We start from the raw sequence: 14808 nt of genomic DNA, 5'->3' as shown, positions 1-14808 counted from the left end.
TATCTACATTTTTGAACCAAAGGCTTGAGTTCTGCATAGACTTTGACTTAGACGTTGTACTCTGAATCCGCGCCAGAGAAGTAACAGCGCATACCCAGCAGTCGTCTCTGGGTATGAGCGGCTCCAGGAGGTCGCCTGCCCGAATCCTCTCCCCCGTCCAGGCCCTGAAGCTCACAGCCCTGGATGAAGGTTGGAGGGAGGGTCCTGCTGCCCATACAGGCATGTTGAGGCAGTGAACGATGATGTGCTGCACTGCCTCTGTGCTCAAAAGGTGGACGAAGTTCATCTGGATACGACCCACTCCCATCTCCAACTATAAAGCAGATTATAAAGTGCATTTTTGATTGAGACATTTGAGAAGATGTGTTTCTTCAATAACCATAATTTAGAAAAGTATAATCATTTTATTGACACAATTTATGCTTGCGTGGCGAGTATTAGTCTCTGTAATAGACAAACTTGGGCGCAATCCATTTAGGAGCTGATGACAAACTCCTGTTCTGTTGGATCACAGATTGTGCCTTAAGTATGATTGTCCGTCCCCCTTGTTTCATTTACCGTTTATGCAGGTGTTGAATCTGTATTTGTGTGCGCTCCGGTGTTTTGTTGTAATATCTCATGGCTGAAGTATAACTCCAAAACAAAGGAATGAAAAAAGAGTTTAAGATTCTAGAGGTTTGCTTGCCAACTGAGCCTGCCGTCGATGGTGCCAAAGGGACTAAATGGGAAGCCTTAAGATTCATTGCGAGAATTATCCATTGAAAAAGAGCTTTGGTTTATGGTACAGAGCCAGAAATGCAGCTGTGCACCTTCATTTATCACGTGAACAACATTCAACTCTAAGCTTCTCTGCTTCTTAAGAAAGACAACAGAGAAGATTCTTCTGCATGCGCACAAGCAATCATGGATTTGATATTCACCGACTGTCTACAGAACAAGCTCCCAGAGCGATCTTATCTGCATTTAGATGATAGAAGTTTACATTTCGCTGGGTGTTTTGTCTAAATAGCTAAATACAGAAGTGATCCTCACCTTGGATACCGTGATAGGTTTCAGGCAAGTCTGTCCCCCACCGGTAAAGTTGCACGTCACCTCAATGGTGTCGGCACCGCAGCCGAGGTTTGGGTCAATCCAGTAAGTGCCTGTCAAAGAGGAGCGACAGCAGAGGAGGAAATGGCTCGTAACTAGCAAGAACAGACTACAGACAGAGTATGTACACAGAAATGACAGAGCAGTTTAAATGTCTCCTCACCATCGTACATCTTCTGTTCACAGTTGTAGAGGTCACGGCAGATTCGTGCAGGGTTGTTGCGGGTTCCCAGGGGGTTCTTCAGACTCTGGATCAGAGTGCTCAGATACTGCAAGGTCTTGAAGATCTCTGTGCCCTGGTCTAACATGGGCAGGTCCATGGTCTGATAATAGAATATTCATCGTTGGATCAAGTAACCTTCTTTATGGACTTCAACTTTTCAGGTTTTAACAGACTCATTCACATTAACAGTAACAATAACACAACAATCAAGTGATGAGCAAAGTGCAGTTTCCCTCAAAACTAACCTCTGGCCTCAGAGCAGCATGGGAATCGATGATGACTTGAAAGGCAGAACCAAGAGCCTCATTTGTCTACCCAGGAAGACAGCAAGACAATAAGGTAACCACAACCAATTTTACTTCTGTTTGTGCTGTAACATGTCATGTTTCCCAAAACAAGAAGAAGACAAGAAGAGAAGTTTACTTACAAGTGAGAGGGCAGAACTTGGAAGACCCTGCAAACCAAAGAGAGAATTCTGTATTACATTGACACACTTCCGTTGTTTTTCCATGTTGGCACTTTTGCAGCGACAGCCACGCAGTGTATTTGTGTTCAGGAAGCACTTCCATAAATCCTAATCTCCACTGTTGGTGGTAGGTTCTGCCATTCTCACCCAATATACAGATATGCACAGAAACAATCACGAATGCACAGGAAATGAGGCATGACCGTACAGGAAATGAGGCGTGTTAAATGCAGAGAAGAAGAGCCGCTGGCTAACAGCTATTTGACTCAGATCACAGTGGAAAACAAGCTCGTCTGTAACTAGTTAGATTATTCTCCAAATGACACACTTGATGTGCTCACAGTTTAGCTAAGGTGTAAATGCAAAAATAAGTTTGTCTTCTTTAAATGATTTTCCTGCAGGCTATATGCTGCACCCTCAGCTGCGTCTACTCTTTTTTTTTTTTCTTTTCTTTTTTGGGATCTGAATTCTGAAAAGATACTGAGCGTGACCACCCTCAGGTGTTGGCAAGAGGCCATTTCCAGGATCGATACAAGCTGGAAAAAACTGCCAGGGGTGTAACATAATCTCACTTGCGTTCAATGCAGATAAGTTTATTCTAACAGTTACGTCTGATAAGTTTCTTACAAAATAACAGTATCTTGATTCCAGTGAAGTGATATGATATCAAAATACTGTTATGCTATTTCATGAAACTTCTTAAGATGCAATTAATAAATAAGTAAAAATAAGAATTCGGGAAAAAAGTGGCATTTTTTAGAGGCAAAGAGATGCTTCAACACCACTTTGTATTTATTGCTGTACATTTTGACTACTACTGTGTGCCACTATAAAAGACTACAAATCAGTGTTTCCATTCTCTTCTTGATATGAGACGTACCTAATTAAGCTGCACATTTCTGGAAAATGCATGAAGAACTCCTTAATATTTAAATCTCACAAGGGATGTTTTTCACTTGCTTATACATCCAAATCTACAATGAATTATAAAACGTCTTTTTTCATATGCACGATATGCAAAATGATAAACTTACTGGTGGTCCAGGTGGTCCACGAGGGCCAGGAGAGCCCTGAAAAATTACAGCACTGAATTAGACTTCAAATCATTTAGAACTTGGCCTTTAGAGATGATGATGAAGTAGTTAATTTTTTTCTTGGAGTACTCGACAGGCCACAGGCCTGTGCAAAGAATAATGATTAAGCTACAGAAGTGAATAATTACTCACCCTTGGTCCTTGCAACCCCTGTTGGAGATGAAAGGAAAAAGAAATCAATATTCATAAGTGGACAATCCAACAATAAGAGAATGAGTTTGAGAGCAGACCAAGTATTATTCTATCATGTGCAGTGTAACAGCATCTCTGTGTACCAATTCAATAGAGACTCTTTATCTACTGTATGTTGAATTGCCCTCTTGCTTCTTTGCAAGCGTACACTCAGAAATCTTATTTCTACACAGCAAATCCTGTTTCAACACAGCAAACCCATATACGAATGTTGGCATTTCAGGAGTGAACTGTGAATTATGCCTGTATGTGAGCTCTCAACAAACCTCTTAAAAAGCTTGAGATGAGCATGCAGCCAACATTTATCACCCTGACAGGAATTCCACAGCAGCTAAGTGTCACTGTGAGTGTAACAACAAACAGTGGAGCACAATAGGAAATGAAAAGTGCTGAGGGCAAAGGAGGCTGAGTGGTGTGCTGTCTCCATACTAAGTATCCTATTCTGTGCTCACAGTACAGACAGAAAAGGATTCATCAAAACAGCGCCACGCACCGTCTCCCCCCGACTTCCTTTGTCACCCTGAGGTCCCTGATGGAGAGAAAGGAGACAGAGGATCACTCCATCACTGCCAAAAAGCAGAGAGAAGCCACATAAAGCTTGGCAGATAGGATGAGATATGAGGTACATACAGGATGACCGCTGGGGCCAATGATGCCAGCCGGGCCCAAAGCTCCCTCCATACCCTGGAAAGCGGAGGCATGTTAGTGACTGAGGACATATATGATGGAGCATCTGATGGGGCACTGCTTATTTTTCATTGGAAGTGTTCAGTTTGTGGGAGTTCAGTGCACAGGCATTGTCTGAAATACTGCATTGAGTTGCCAAACTATCATTAATCTTACCATCAAACCACGTGGTCCTTTTGGTCCCTGTATCCCTGCAGGGCCAGCATCTCCTGGGGGTCCCTGAAGGACACACATATTTGTTATTATATATCGGCAGATAAGGCTTAAAAGTGGAACTAGTCAAGTAATCAATGACCTTTGTTGACCCGTACTGGCAAGAACCTGGATTTGTTACACTGATGAATTCCTCTGCAGTTAGCAAGAGGCAACCTGTATTACCTGCTAAAACAGCAATTATGTCTCAAGCTGCAGTTCCTCTCATGGCCTCTCATTTATGTTCTCCGCAGCTTCCCAACTTTTTTGGAATAAGGGTTATAATTACCAACACTTTGTACTACTGTACTATGTGCTGTACTATATACTCTTTTTGCAGTGAGTAGGTATATGGAATATAAATGATACAATATTTTAATGGACCTAATGTCAAAATATAACTTTGGACTGCCAAATAAACTTCTCAAAGAGAAAGAGCTTTTCCTCAAAGTTCTTTCCATCATTTGTTTGTTTTCTGAGGTGTTTCTGGAGTTATCCTGCTGTACACCATTCGCAATTTATTTTAATTGATTGCAGCTGTAGGAAGGTTCTCTATTTCCTGTGAGCATTACATTTTAGGACAGCAGTGTTGATTAAAAGCACACTCTAAAATAAGTGGATTTAGAGTGCATATAAGAGGGGGATTGCAACCAATTCATCTCACCTCACCTCTTTCAGACCTCTACACCCAAACACAATCTTCCAAAATGTCCCATCAGAAACATGTGGGTGTCACAGATGTCTTTATATGGTTACTATGGTTTGATGCTCCAACAATTTGTTTATGGGCAACACCACACAAAACAGTTCGGCGTGTATTGTTTCATACAGCACTAGCAAACAGCTACCCAAGTGCTTAACGATATATGCGCTGCCAGTTTTAACCTATTCTAATATAGCTGTAGAATAAATCGGGCAGTGTTTTTGCTAAATTAATCATAATACTACATTAACAACAAACAAACTTAAGCTTTGTAATGCTTCTGAGAAGTGGAAAGGTTTTACAAGAAACTCATGTAAGCAGCTTAATCTCTCCCCTTATTTAGAATGAGGTCAATATTGTTGTCATTACATAATTTTGTTTCAGAGCCTTTTACACGACTGCACTTTTATCCTATGACTTTACTATATTTTTCCTTCCTCATTTACTTACAAGTTATTATTGTAACAAATTATCATTAACAATACTGACACAGAGCTCATCTGCTTCACACTCCTGTTCAACTCCTCCTGCAGGAAGACATCCAGCATCACTCTCAGGGTTTTAAGTTTCAGAGTGAGACTCTGGTAAAGCCTGTTCTGTTTCTTCAGCTGGCAATAATTTATAGTGCAGCAGTGCTGTAAGTAAAGAAGACTTATGTTGTAGCAGATCTCATCCTGGGGCAGGTTACAGTAATACCTAACAGCTTTCATCCCAATTTTTACTCAGGACAATATAATATAATGCACCTCCAGAGAATTTTAGACATTCAAACTTCACAAAAGCACTTCAACCAAAAGGTGAGTTAAACCCAGATATTACTTTTAAGGTTATTTTACTATCTCAGAGTCTTATCATAAGTCTGGCGTAAGAGTAAAGAACTCTGTTCAGACTGGAAAATGAAAACTTTATAGATACGATTGACCTGAGGTCATCATATTGATTGTGAATGGCAGCGCATACCTTTGGTCCAAACATGCCCAGCACCCCTGGAATTCCTTGTTGACCAGCATCCCCCTGATAAACAGAGAGAGGTGAAAGTATCATTGCTGAACAACCAAAGAAGATGTCAAGGAATGGAATTTAAAGTTGTTGACAAATCAGTGCTCACTGGTTGCCCTTTAGGTCCAAGGTCTCCTTGTTTTCCTGGCAATCCTGTCCCACCAATAAAGCCTCTTTTTCCTGATTCACCAGTTTGTCCTGAAAGACCCCTCTCACCCTGAACACACACAAACACATGTAAAGACATGCACATCCTCCTCATATTCCATCCAATAACCAACCAGTAGACTGCACCCTCGTGATCCCTCACTGGCTTCCCACCAATGGACACTTTTAATTGCTCAGTGGGCCCGTACCTATGTCCCTACGTCACTATGGTGCTCCTGAAAATCAGTTTTGAAAGCTTCATTATCACAAGATGCAGTAGAATCCAACTACAGTTTACCTCATAATAAACTGTCCAAATTCAATAAATGTTAGATGATCAATATATGACCAAATGAACTTTATTACCTCACTAATCCCAGTGATGTAAAATAGTGTAGATCTAACAAATAAGGCCTCTCTGTCTTTCTCACGGACATGCATATGTAAATTTTCTGTAATACTGGCAAAGCAATGCAAATCAAGACTGTGCCAACTCATAAATATTTGCAACACTAACTCCTCAAAAGCAAGGCAGTTAATATGAGGTCCTTTGAGAACTGGTGTTAAAGACTTTGTGCCATGTTTGGCCTTTGTGCCAGAAAACACTCCAAATATAAAGGCAGCATTTTGGTGCCAAGAGAGGTAACCCTGGCAGATTAAAGCTGAGTTGGCAATTTCCACCTGAGATTGGCAATAAAATTGCCTGCATTATAATCTATAAAAAAGCTTGGGCCATAAATTAACATTAAGTCCTTTGTGAATACGATCAAAACTTCTGCACTTGTAGCTCAAGCAACTCAAATGAAGAAAAAAATAGCGCAAATTGTCCATCCATCATTCTCACCTTTGGTCCAAAGGAGCCTTGACTTCCTGGCAGCCCTGTCACACCAGTTTTACCCTGCTGACCAGGTTTGCCAGTTAAGCCCACCTCTCCATCTTCTCCTTGCTCCCCCTGAACACAGTCGTGCAATCAGAGCTGGTTTTTTTTTTCATTCATTCATTGGAAAGGTGCACCACAGACAATGTCCTCACCTTGGTTCCTTTCGTTCCATCTTTACTAGCCAGTCCATCGATGCCAGGTGGGCCCTCAAGTCCCTCCCTGCCCACAACTCCCCGTGGGCCAGGAGGACCCTCTGGACCCTTAGATATGACAATCAGAATGTTTACATCAGAGCTTACACTGGTTTTAGTAGCATGTAGCTTGAATGTGAGTTATATCTGATTATATATATATATATATATATATATATATATATATATATATATATATATATATATATATATATATATATATATATATATATATATATATATATATATATATATATATATATATGTGTGTGTGTGTATATATATCATGCATCCAACTCACTGGTGGTCCTTTGGTCCCAGATTTGCCTCTCGCCCCTGATTTTCCTTTCTGACCCTGAGACATAAAGAGTTCATGTTCCACAGTTCTGACATGGTTGCATGACAGGAAATGCAGTCCAATAATATTGCATGAAATAACGGAGTCTTCTCATACAAAAAAAAAATCATGCCACTATTATTTAGGCCCTTACTTGATCACCTTTGGATCCTTTCAACCCCGGATGTCCCTTCGGTCCTGGATGTCCCTAAAATGATCATTACTGTTTGATTTGACTTTCACTGTTTGCGTTTGGAGAAGCTGACATACTATCTATATATCTTTTAATAGTTTCAGAGACATAATTTGGATACTTACAGGAAGCCCTGGGGCGCCAGCTTCCCCTCTGCTACCATCAACACCTATTTGACCCTGAAAAACATCGTGTTCTGCATTTCAATGTATAGAACACCTCTTACACCAAACTGACACTACACCTGAAGACAAAAACAAACAAAATGACAGCTTTTTTTTTCCATTTGACTTACAATGTGTCCGGGGTCACCTGGCTCTCCTCTCTCTCCTCGGTCTCCACGAGGACCCTGGGATCATATGGAAACAAATTAAATAAACAATCCAGATCACAGCTAACAAACAACACAAGAAAAACTAGTACATGTAAGAAACTCACTCTGTCACCTTGGGGACCTGCAGGACCTTCTGCCTTGCTGTCGTCTCCCTGCTCACCCTAAACAAGCAATATAGAAAGAGACAAACAACGGCAATCAATGGAATTTCCCTCTAAACCCAATAGTCTGTGCAAAATCAATGCATGTTTTGTTTGGAAGCATATAACGATGGAAGCACATTGCCCACTCTCCTCAGATGAATGGAAAGTCATTAGATGCACTGTTACCCACAATGATCCCATTTCACATGAATGGAGCTAATGTCTCTTCCAGGGTCTTTATGGGATTCATTAAACATTAACCATGGATGTGTGTATGATGTTAATAGTCATGTGTTGTCCATGTGTCAAATGAAATAAATAAATGAAGAGGCCGACAGACAACCGAAAGTAGAAGAATAATTGGTGATGGCCACGGGCCAAGCAAAGCTGGCACCTCTGTGGATAAAAAGCAACATATTGTAGCATTAGGGCTTTTAACATAACTGTGATACAGATCTGTATTTAGATCTGTATTTATAGCAGACTCTGCGGCATGTTGTTACAGCTACCTGGCTCTCTCAAGTGACTATCATACATTTTGCAACGACTCGTGTGATAGCATGATACTGATTTAATTAGAGCTCAAACGCAGCCATTATTTCGTGGTTATTGGCAAAGAGAAAATAACAAATATCCACATCCAGATGGCTCCTGCCCAGGGACTAAAAAAAATGCAAATTAGCATCTCACTAAACTCTGATGCAGTGTGTTCTATTGCGTGCTGCTCTTGTCACAATGAACACAAATTATGTTGATAATGTCCCCAGAATCATGAGCAGAAGAGTCCAGGTGTTGGCTAATTGTATACATTTGACAGCATGGGTTAATTGGATGTGTCCTAGTTCATATCATTGATCAAATTAGGGGTGACTTTTGGAATACGGCAAGGATGGCGAGACAGACAAAGGAAGCACTAATTAGGGACACAACTGAAGCTCCAGAGCATCAGAATGACTGACCGGACACTCAAAGACAATGAAGCACAAGGCAGTTTTACATTGTTAAGTAATTCAACCATTACAGGCTCCCAGAGCTCATTAGACACAATCAAAGTGCAGACAGTGGTAAGGGACAGCAAATAAGTGTGGCAATGTACCTTTTCACCTTTTGGCCCTGGAGGTCCCAGGGGGCCCTGTGGTCCTGTGTGACCCTATGACAAGAAAAAGAGTTGGTGGCTCATTTCATGGCTATAACCTCCAAACCTTAAATCTTATGTTCATAGCGCAGAGACACACATTTCTACTGAGGCAGAGACAGAGAGGGAACTTATGTAAACTGATAGTACACCAGTGTCATCAATCTTCACTTCATCTTTCATTGCCACGGAGAATGCAATTTTGTGAGTCATCAGTCAAGTCATGGTTGTGTGTGTTAGCAATATGATTATACCCTAGTCTTATCTGCAATGATCGATTTCTAAACTTCGATCTCATCCTGAGCCGACAGCATTATGTGCACACACAGATGTGGACCAGTAACATTGCCAGTTTCATTTCCTAAAAGAAAGCTTGTTGTTAAAAATCCACTGTAAACGAAAATCTTCTCCACCCTGATGTTTTAACACATAAATTGTCTTCATTGGTATGGTTAGACAGAGGAGAGGCACATTTAGCGAGCTGCTAGCGAGCATGGCTTGTTAGAAAATGACACATTACTCCCTCTTTGCTATTCAGTTTTTACTTATTTATTTTGCTTTGCTGGATTTGCCCTATGGCCTCCATAGCACATTAGGTGGTTTTGGTGTCTGCTTTCTGCCCTCTAGTGGTAAGCTTTAAGAGAAAAAGTAATTAAAACTGGTTTTACCTCTTCAGGGCCAGTAATCAAGATTTAAACATTTTGCCTGATTCATATCTTTCACAAGCAAAGAATCAAGAAATTAAAGTTAAGTTGCATCTCCATCATGTAAAATAAAAGACGACAAGGCAACCTACGTGTTTTTGCCTTTTTACCAACATGCCCATTGTTATATAGTGGCATCCGCACTACTTATCAATAGAAATACAGAATGATTCGTAAAACAAGTTCAAAAGCCTTCATCTCAGAGGTTTTTAAACATTTATGAATTGACAGCAGAGAAACTACTTTTTTACAGCTCTGGAAGTGCTGTAGGTCCCTCACTTTCCTCACGTCCTGCAATGAGACATATTATTCCATCAGTATTTATGACCAAGTGCTTACCTCATAACCTGATATGCCTGGATCTCCTTGTTGGCCCATTCTCCCCGGAGCTCCCTGGGGGGATGTACACATTTAGCTTACATCCACCAACTACTGAGCAAGTCCTTCAAACCATCTGTGGGTGTCTTACCACGGGCCCAATGGTTCCTCTCGCTCCCTTCTGCCCGTCAAACCCCATCTCTCCATGCTCTCCAATTGGTCCAGTCTCACCCAGGTGACCTTGGTGGCCCTTGCTCCCCTGGAGAAAGGCCGTAAATGAGCAGGTATGCAGTGAGTGCCCAAACTTCACCCACAGGTAGTTTGACAATTCAAACATTTAATACTGAAAGTCTATTTGACAAGCACTTCCAATGATTGTTTACCACTACAGCAGAGGGCTATTCAAGCTCTTGTGTGAGAGCAAATTGACAGACACTGAAGAATGAAAGGTGTATTTTAGCTCCAAGCAAGTGAACTGACAAACCCTTTCTCCTGGTTTTCCTCTTTCTCCAATTTTGCCAGGTTTGCCCTCCTGACCCTGGTAAAGGAAAATCGAAGCAGGTAGTAAGTGGACAAAAAGAGCTGCCTTTTCATGGGGACTGAATGAAATTAGGAGTTGGCTGCCGAGACACTCACCCTCACACCCACTAGTCCAGAAGGCCCAGGGGGTCCTTCCTTTCCTTTCAGACCAATTTCACCCCTGTCTCCTTTGGCGCCCTCTGTACCAGCATCCCCCTTTTCACCCTGAGAGGAAAAGTACAAGTCCAGTGAAAAAAGGTGATCATTCAACTTTAGAGTTAGAGTATTTTGGTGCAATCACAGGCAACCTTGGGGAGGAACACATTTCAATAAAATATTCAGACTGGAAACATTATTATTTATATACAATAGACACATTAGAGTTTCAAAAGTGGAAAATAAATAAATAAATAAATAAATAAATAAATAAATGGCAAACTACCTTCACTGGATCAAACATATCAATGAAAGGTCTGTTTGTACTAGGTTTCATACGCTAATGATATTCCACATTATCAACTGACCCAAGAACTCAAGCATATTGCAAAGCTTGGGGGGCCACAAAGACAAAGCTTGGTCACGTATATTTAGGGATTTTTACAGTAAGACAGTAAGAGTCTCTGAGTCAGAGTTTGATTCTCAGAGTGCTGCAAGTTCTAAATAAAATCCAGTATTCACACCCCACAAAGATGTGAGCCCAGAACAGAGGACATCCAAGTCTTACATCTGGCTCTACATTAAAGTCTGTAGAATTCTGAAGTAGCTTCAGTTTCTACAGTGACCGCTTAGGCATGTAAACAGAGAGTTGTTCCAGTAGTTTAGCCAGAATGACACAAAAGCATGACTAATTCCTTAGAGAAACACAAGGCGCTGTGATTTTGTAACATTTCTAAGATTAAAAGAAGACTGTCACAGTGACTTGACAGTCTTTGGCCATCACTTGTTGCCTGCAAATGGCCGTGGCTCAGAGGTAGATGTGATGCTGCATTATCAGAACTTCAATTTTAAGAAACTGCTGACCAGCCAAGGCTTCACAGCAGGCAACCAATATTGTAGACAGCTGAGATCGTTTCCAAGAGTCATTTAAGGAGAAAGTTTAGTGGCAAGGCCTGCATTTAATAAGGACAAGAAAAAAAAAAGCAAAAAAGCATGAAGGCTAATGGGAATATGTCAATACAGAAAACAAGACTGGCCCAAGAATTGAGCCCTTAGGAACACCATGGACACCAAGATGACAGGTAGTTCCTTACAGAAACTGAGAAACAGGATGAGAACCAGTGCCATGTGGCCACCCACTGAATATTCTAGTGAACAGCTGCACTCAAACTTTAGCAGTAAAATGAATGAGCACTTACCAGCATCAGCTCACTTGAAAACCATTAGACGCTTCAGCATGAGGACAGCGGAAATACATCCAACGTCCATTAGACTACAAGATGTTTTTTTTTACAATTTGACAGCCGAGACACAAGAAGGCCATTTTCAATGATGTTTACAAATTAACAGTTTCTTTCAAATTATTTGTATTCTGTTGTTTTGTTGTTTTGTCTCCCAACACAGCCCCCTCAATGTGAAATCACATTCTACTGTATTTCTGTGTGTTTCCTCCTGGTTTCTTGGTCTCCCTGCTCAACCTTGCCTGCCCACTAAAACCTAATAGATGTTTATTGAGATACAAATATGGCTCCTCTCTGAGGTAGCTGATACTGCAGATATACAGTAATACAGACTCATTTCATACTCTAACAAAGCCTGGAAACAATAATCATGTATTCAATTTTCTACAGACTGCTGGAAAGAGTCAGTCAGCAATTGTTAGAATCCTCTAATTCTTTGCTGAATTTCTATTTTACCCAATTTCACCAATATCACAATGAACCATGACAATGCGCTGGTTTTCATTCCCATAACAGTTAACAGCACAAGCTGGAAATCCCTCTCGAGCTGCCGTTTTCCATCGAGGAGCTGCACTGTGGCCAAGAACCACTCAAAGCAGTTTACTCTCCTGACTAACAGAAAACGTCCTGTACAGCACAGAGCCGAACACACTCTCAGGTTGACTCCTTTCTAATGCTCGCTGCTCTCTGCGCTCACATTTTAACACCTTCTTTAATCCAGAAGTTGCCTGTGGGGCTGTCAGCCGTAGCTCCAGCCATTTGGCTCTGCAGAATCGGCAGGCTTTTTCTGCTTTCCATATTTTTTTCTTCCCCGTCACAATACTCTCAAGATTTAAGAGCTCTTAAAATAGCACCGCTATCTGTTTTCACTGAGCGTCAACACAATGCAGCTCCAACAGTACAAAGGCCAGTATCTCACAAACAATACTCCCTCTGATTACAATAAGCTGCTACAGTAAACAGCATAGTTCAGTGGGTTCGCAGACATAAAGCCTCAGGGATGAATTAATCCACGGTGAAGTTACTGACAACAATTTGATCAGTGGCCAACGTCTTGAAGCAATGTTTTTCCATTGACTGTGGGCCTGTACAGTAAAAAACACTCTTTTAAAGTAATGAATAACTCAAATTTTAAGTCACTACATGTTTTTTGGACTTGCCTTGGCTCCATCAGGTCCACTTGTTCCAGCCTCCCCATCAATGCCTGGCTCACCCTGTTAGAGAAATCATAAAATTATGATGGTTGCAATATGTTTTGGTGTTACAGTAGGACTGTAATCACAGGAAGCAAAAACAGATGAGGAGCAAGCCAAACACTGCAAGTGATGTGGGGTTTTTTTTAGGAATTTTAAGGCTTTGCCAAAATAAATCCAACACTGAAAGGAAATGCAGGATACTCACTCTCTGGCCAATCAAACCCTGCTCTCCGATGTTGCCAGGCAGACCAATGGCACCCTGTCAGGAGAAACATGATGGACATTTTGAGTACAGAAAAACATTTTTTTCAAGCACATAAACTATATATTGTGTAGAAAACAATAATATTTCTGTTAGGATCTGAACTTTTTTAGTTTCGTTATTTCCTGTTATATTTTGTAGCCATCCCTCATGTGTCAAAGTTGACTTTACTTCCTGTGTTTTCCCGCCCTTGTGGTTGTTTGATTGTGTCCACCTGTGTGTAATCAGTTCTCTTGGCTGTTTTCTTTCCAACACAGCTGCTAGTAGGGTTTAATGACTCTTCAGGTAGAAGTCCTGGTACAATGGCCTGTGTGCACACCACAGTGACACAGCGACGCTGCAAATACACTTTTTTTGACATACCTATTTTCATTAGCATTCGTGCAAAATACACTTTTTTTGACATACCTATTTTCATTAGCATTCATGCAATTTCACTTGGACGTTAGTCTCTACATAGCTATCTTGGTAGGCAGGTAGCTAACTTCTAAACCTAACTTAGCTGACAGTAGTTACTTATCATTCTCCCACTGCCTCCCCAGAAACCAATAATGCTACCTACAATCTGCTTGGAGACAAAACAGCCAATCAATTCAATAACCTACTCTAGCTTTCCAACTGGCTGAAATTGTGGTAGACTGGAACAATCGGTCAGAATTTGCAAGTATGCAGGAAAACCTTTGGCCTTGTTTACACCCGACACCTGCACTCTCTCTAATGACCAGTAGGGGCAACTCTGCAAGCGGTGCGAGAGCACAAACATATATGTTTCGTGTGTACAAGAATCCATGTTGCCTGTTGTTGTGGCTTCTTCTTGCTGTTTTGCAGAGGACGTCAGTAGAGTCATCCTTCAATGTGGCCCAGGACACATTCGCATACACAGTGCTAAAAGGCCATATGTGGCCCAGACAACTCAATGTGGATCTCAATGTGTCCTCAATGCCTCTTGGTTGCATTCACACCTGTCCACTTGTGATCAGACCACCCAAGATGCTTGTTAATGTGAGGCGTAAACAGGGCCTTCGAGTGCACATAGTGGAGATGTTGAGAGACAGCAAGTGAAAGACAATGTGAGTGAATTTCCAAGAGTTTGAAAGGGCACAGAGCTTACTATTATGCACTCACAGTATATGAGTAATAGCAAACACACATTTATTGAGCACAGATCAGATTTTTGTTTTATAAAACTAAATATTTTTTGCGCAATTTTCATCTACAAAACATAATGTATCTGTATCTTTTTGGTAAAAATGAGCAGGATTGAGTGCCAAATATAATTCCTTAGAGTAAGAGGTGCTCCTCCCACAGCCATAACCATTTACTGCAGCAAAAGGTGCTGTAACGTCGTCATCCCACACAAACGTTCATGGTGTAAAGTACAAATGTAAGCACACATCCGCCAGTCCA

The 14808-nt window shown here is 41.1% G+C and overlaps 1 protein-coding gene across 1 annotated transcript in view; it reads right to left on the bottom strand.

Annotated features, from left to right (window-relative positions):
- The window catches only part of col27a1b (collagen, type XXVII, alpha 1b), a 62340-nt gene that overhangs the window by 2111 nt on the left and 45421 nt on the right, over positions 1–14808 (bottom strand). Inside the window, exons 35-60 of the mRNA XM_070965246.1 lie at positions 13345–13398; positions 13104–13157; positions 10664–10771; positions 10512–10565; positions 10179–10286; positions 10049–10102; positions 8967–9020; positions 7832–7888; positions 7689–7742; positions 7519–7572; positions 7355–7408; positions 7165–7218; positions 6825–6932; positions 6637–6744; positions 5755–5862; positions 5607–5660; positions 3908–3970; positions 3695–3748; positions 3558–3593; positions 3005–3022; positions 2813–2848; positions 1740–1766; positions 1558–1623; positions 1253–1412; positions 1033–1142; positions 95–313 (exon numbers count right to left, since the gene is read on the bottom strand). Of these exons, the coding sequence (XP_070821347.1) occupies positions 95–313; positions 1033–1142; positions 1253–1412; positions 1558–1623; positions 1740–1766; positions 2813–2848; positions 3005–3022; positions 3558–3593; positions 3695–3748; positions 3908–3970; positions 5607–5660; positions 5755–5862; positions 6637–6744; positions 6825–6932; positions 7165–7218; positions 7355–7408; positions 7519–7572; positions 7689–7742; positions 7832–7888; positions 8967–9020; positions 10049–10102; positions 10179–10286; positions 10512–10565; positions 10664–10771; positions 13104–13157; positions 13345–13398 (1926 nt within the window). The remainder of the gene's footprint in view (positions 1–94; positions 314–1032; positions 1143–1252; positions 1413–1557; positions 1624–1739; positions 1767–2812; positions 2849–3004; positions 3023–3557; positions 3594–3694; positions 3749–3907; positions 3971–5606; positions 5661–5754; positions 5863–6636; positions 6745–6824; positions 6933–7164; positions 7219–7354; positions 7409–7518; positions 7573–7688; positions 7743–7831; positions 7889–8966; positions 9021–10048; positions 10103–10178; positions 10287–10511; positions 10566–10663; positions 10772–13103; positions 13158–13344; positions 13399–14808) is intronic.

This window comes from Chaetodon trifascialis, chromosome 6 (assembly GCF_039877785.1).
Source record: "Chaetodon trifascialis isolate fChaTrf1 chromosome 6, fChaTrf1.hap1, whole genome shotgun sequence".
Classification (NCBI taxonomy): domain Eukaryota; kingdom Metazoa; phylum Chordata; class Actinopteri; order Chaetodontiformes; family Chaetodontidae; genus Chaetodon; species Chaetodon trifascialis.
The sequence above is the reverse complement of the archived record's forward strand: the minus strand, read 5'-3'. Positions and strand labels throughout refer to the sequence as shown.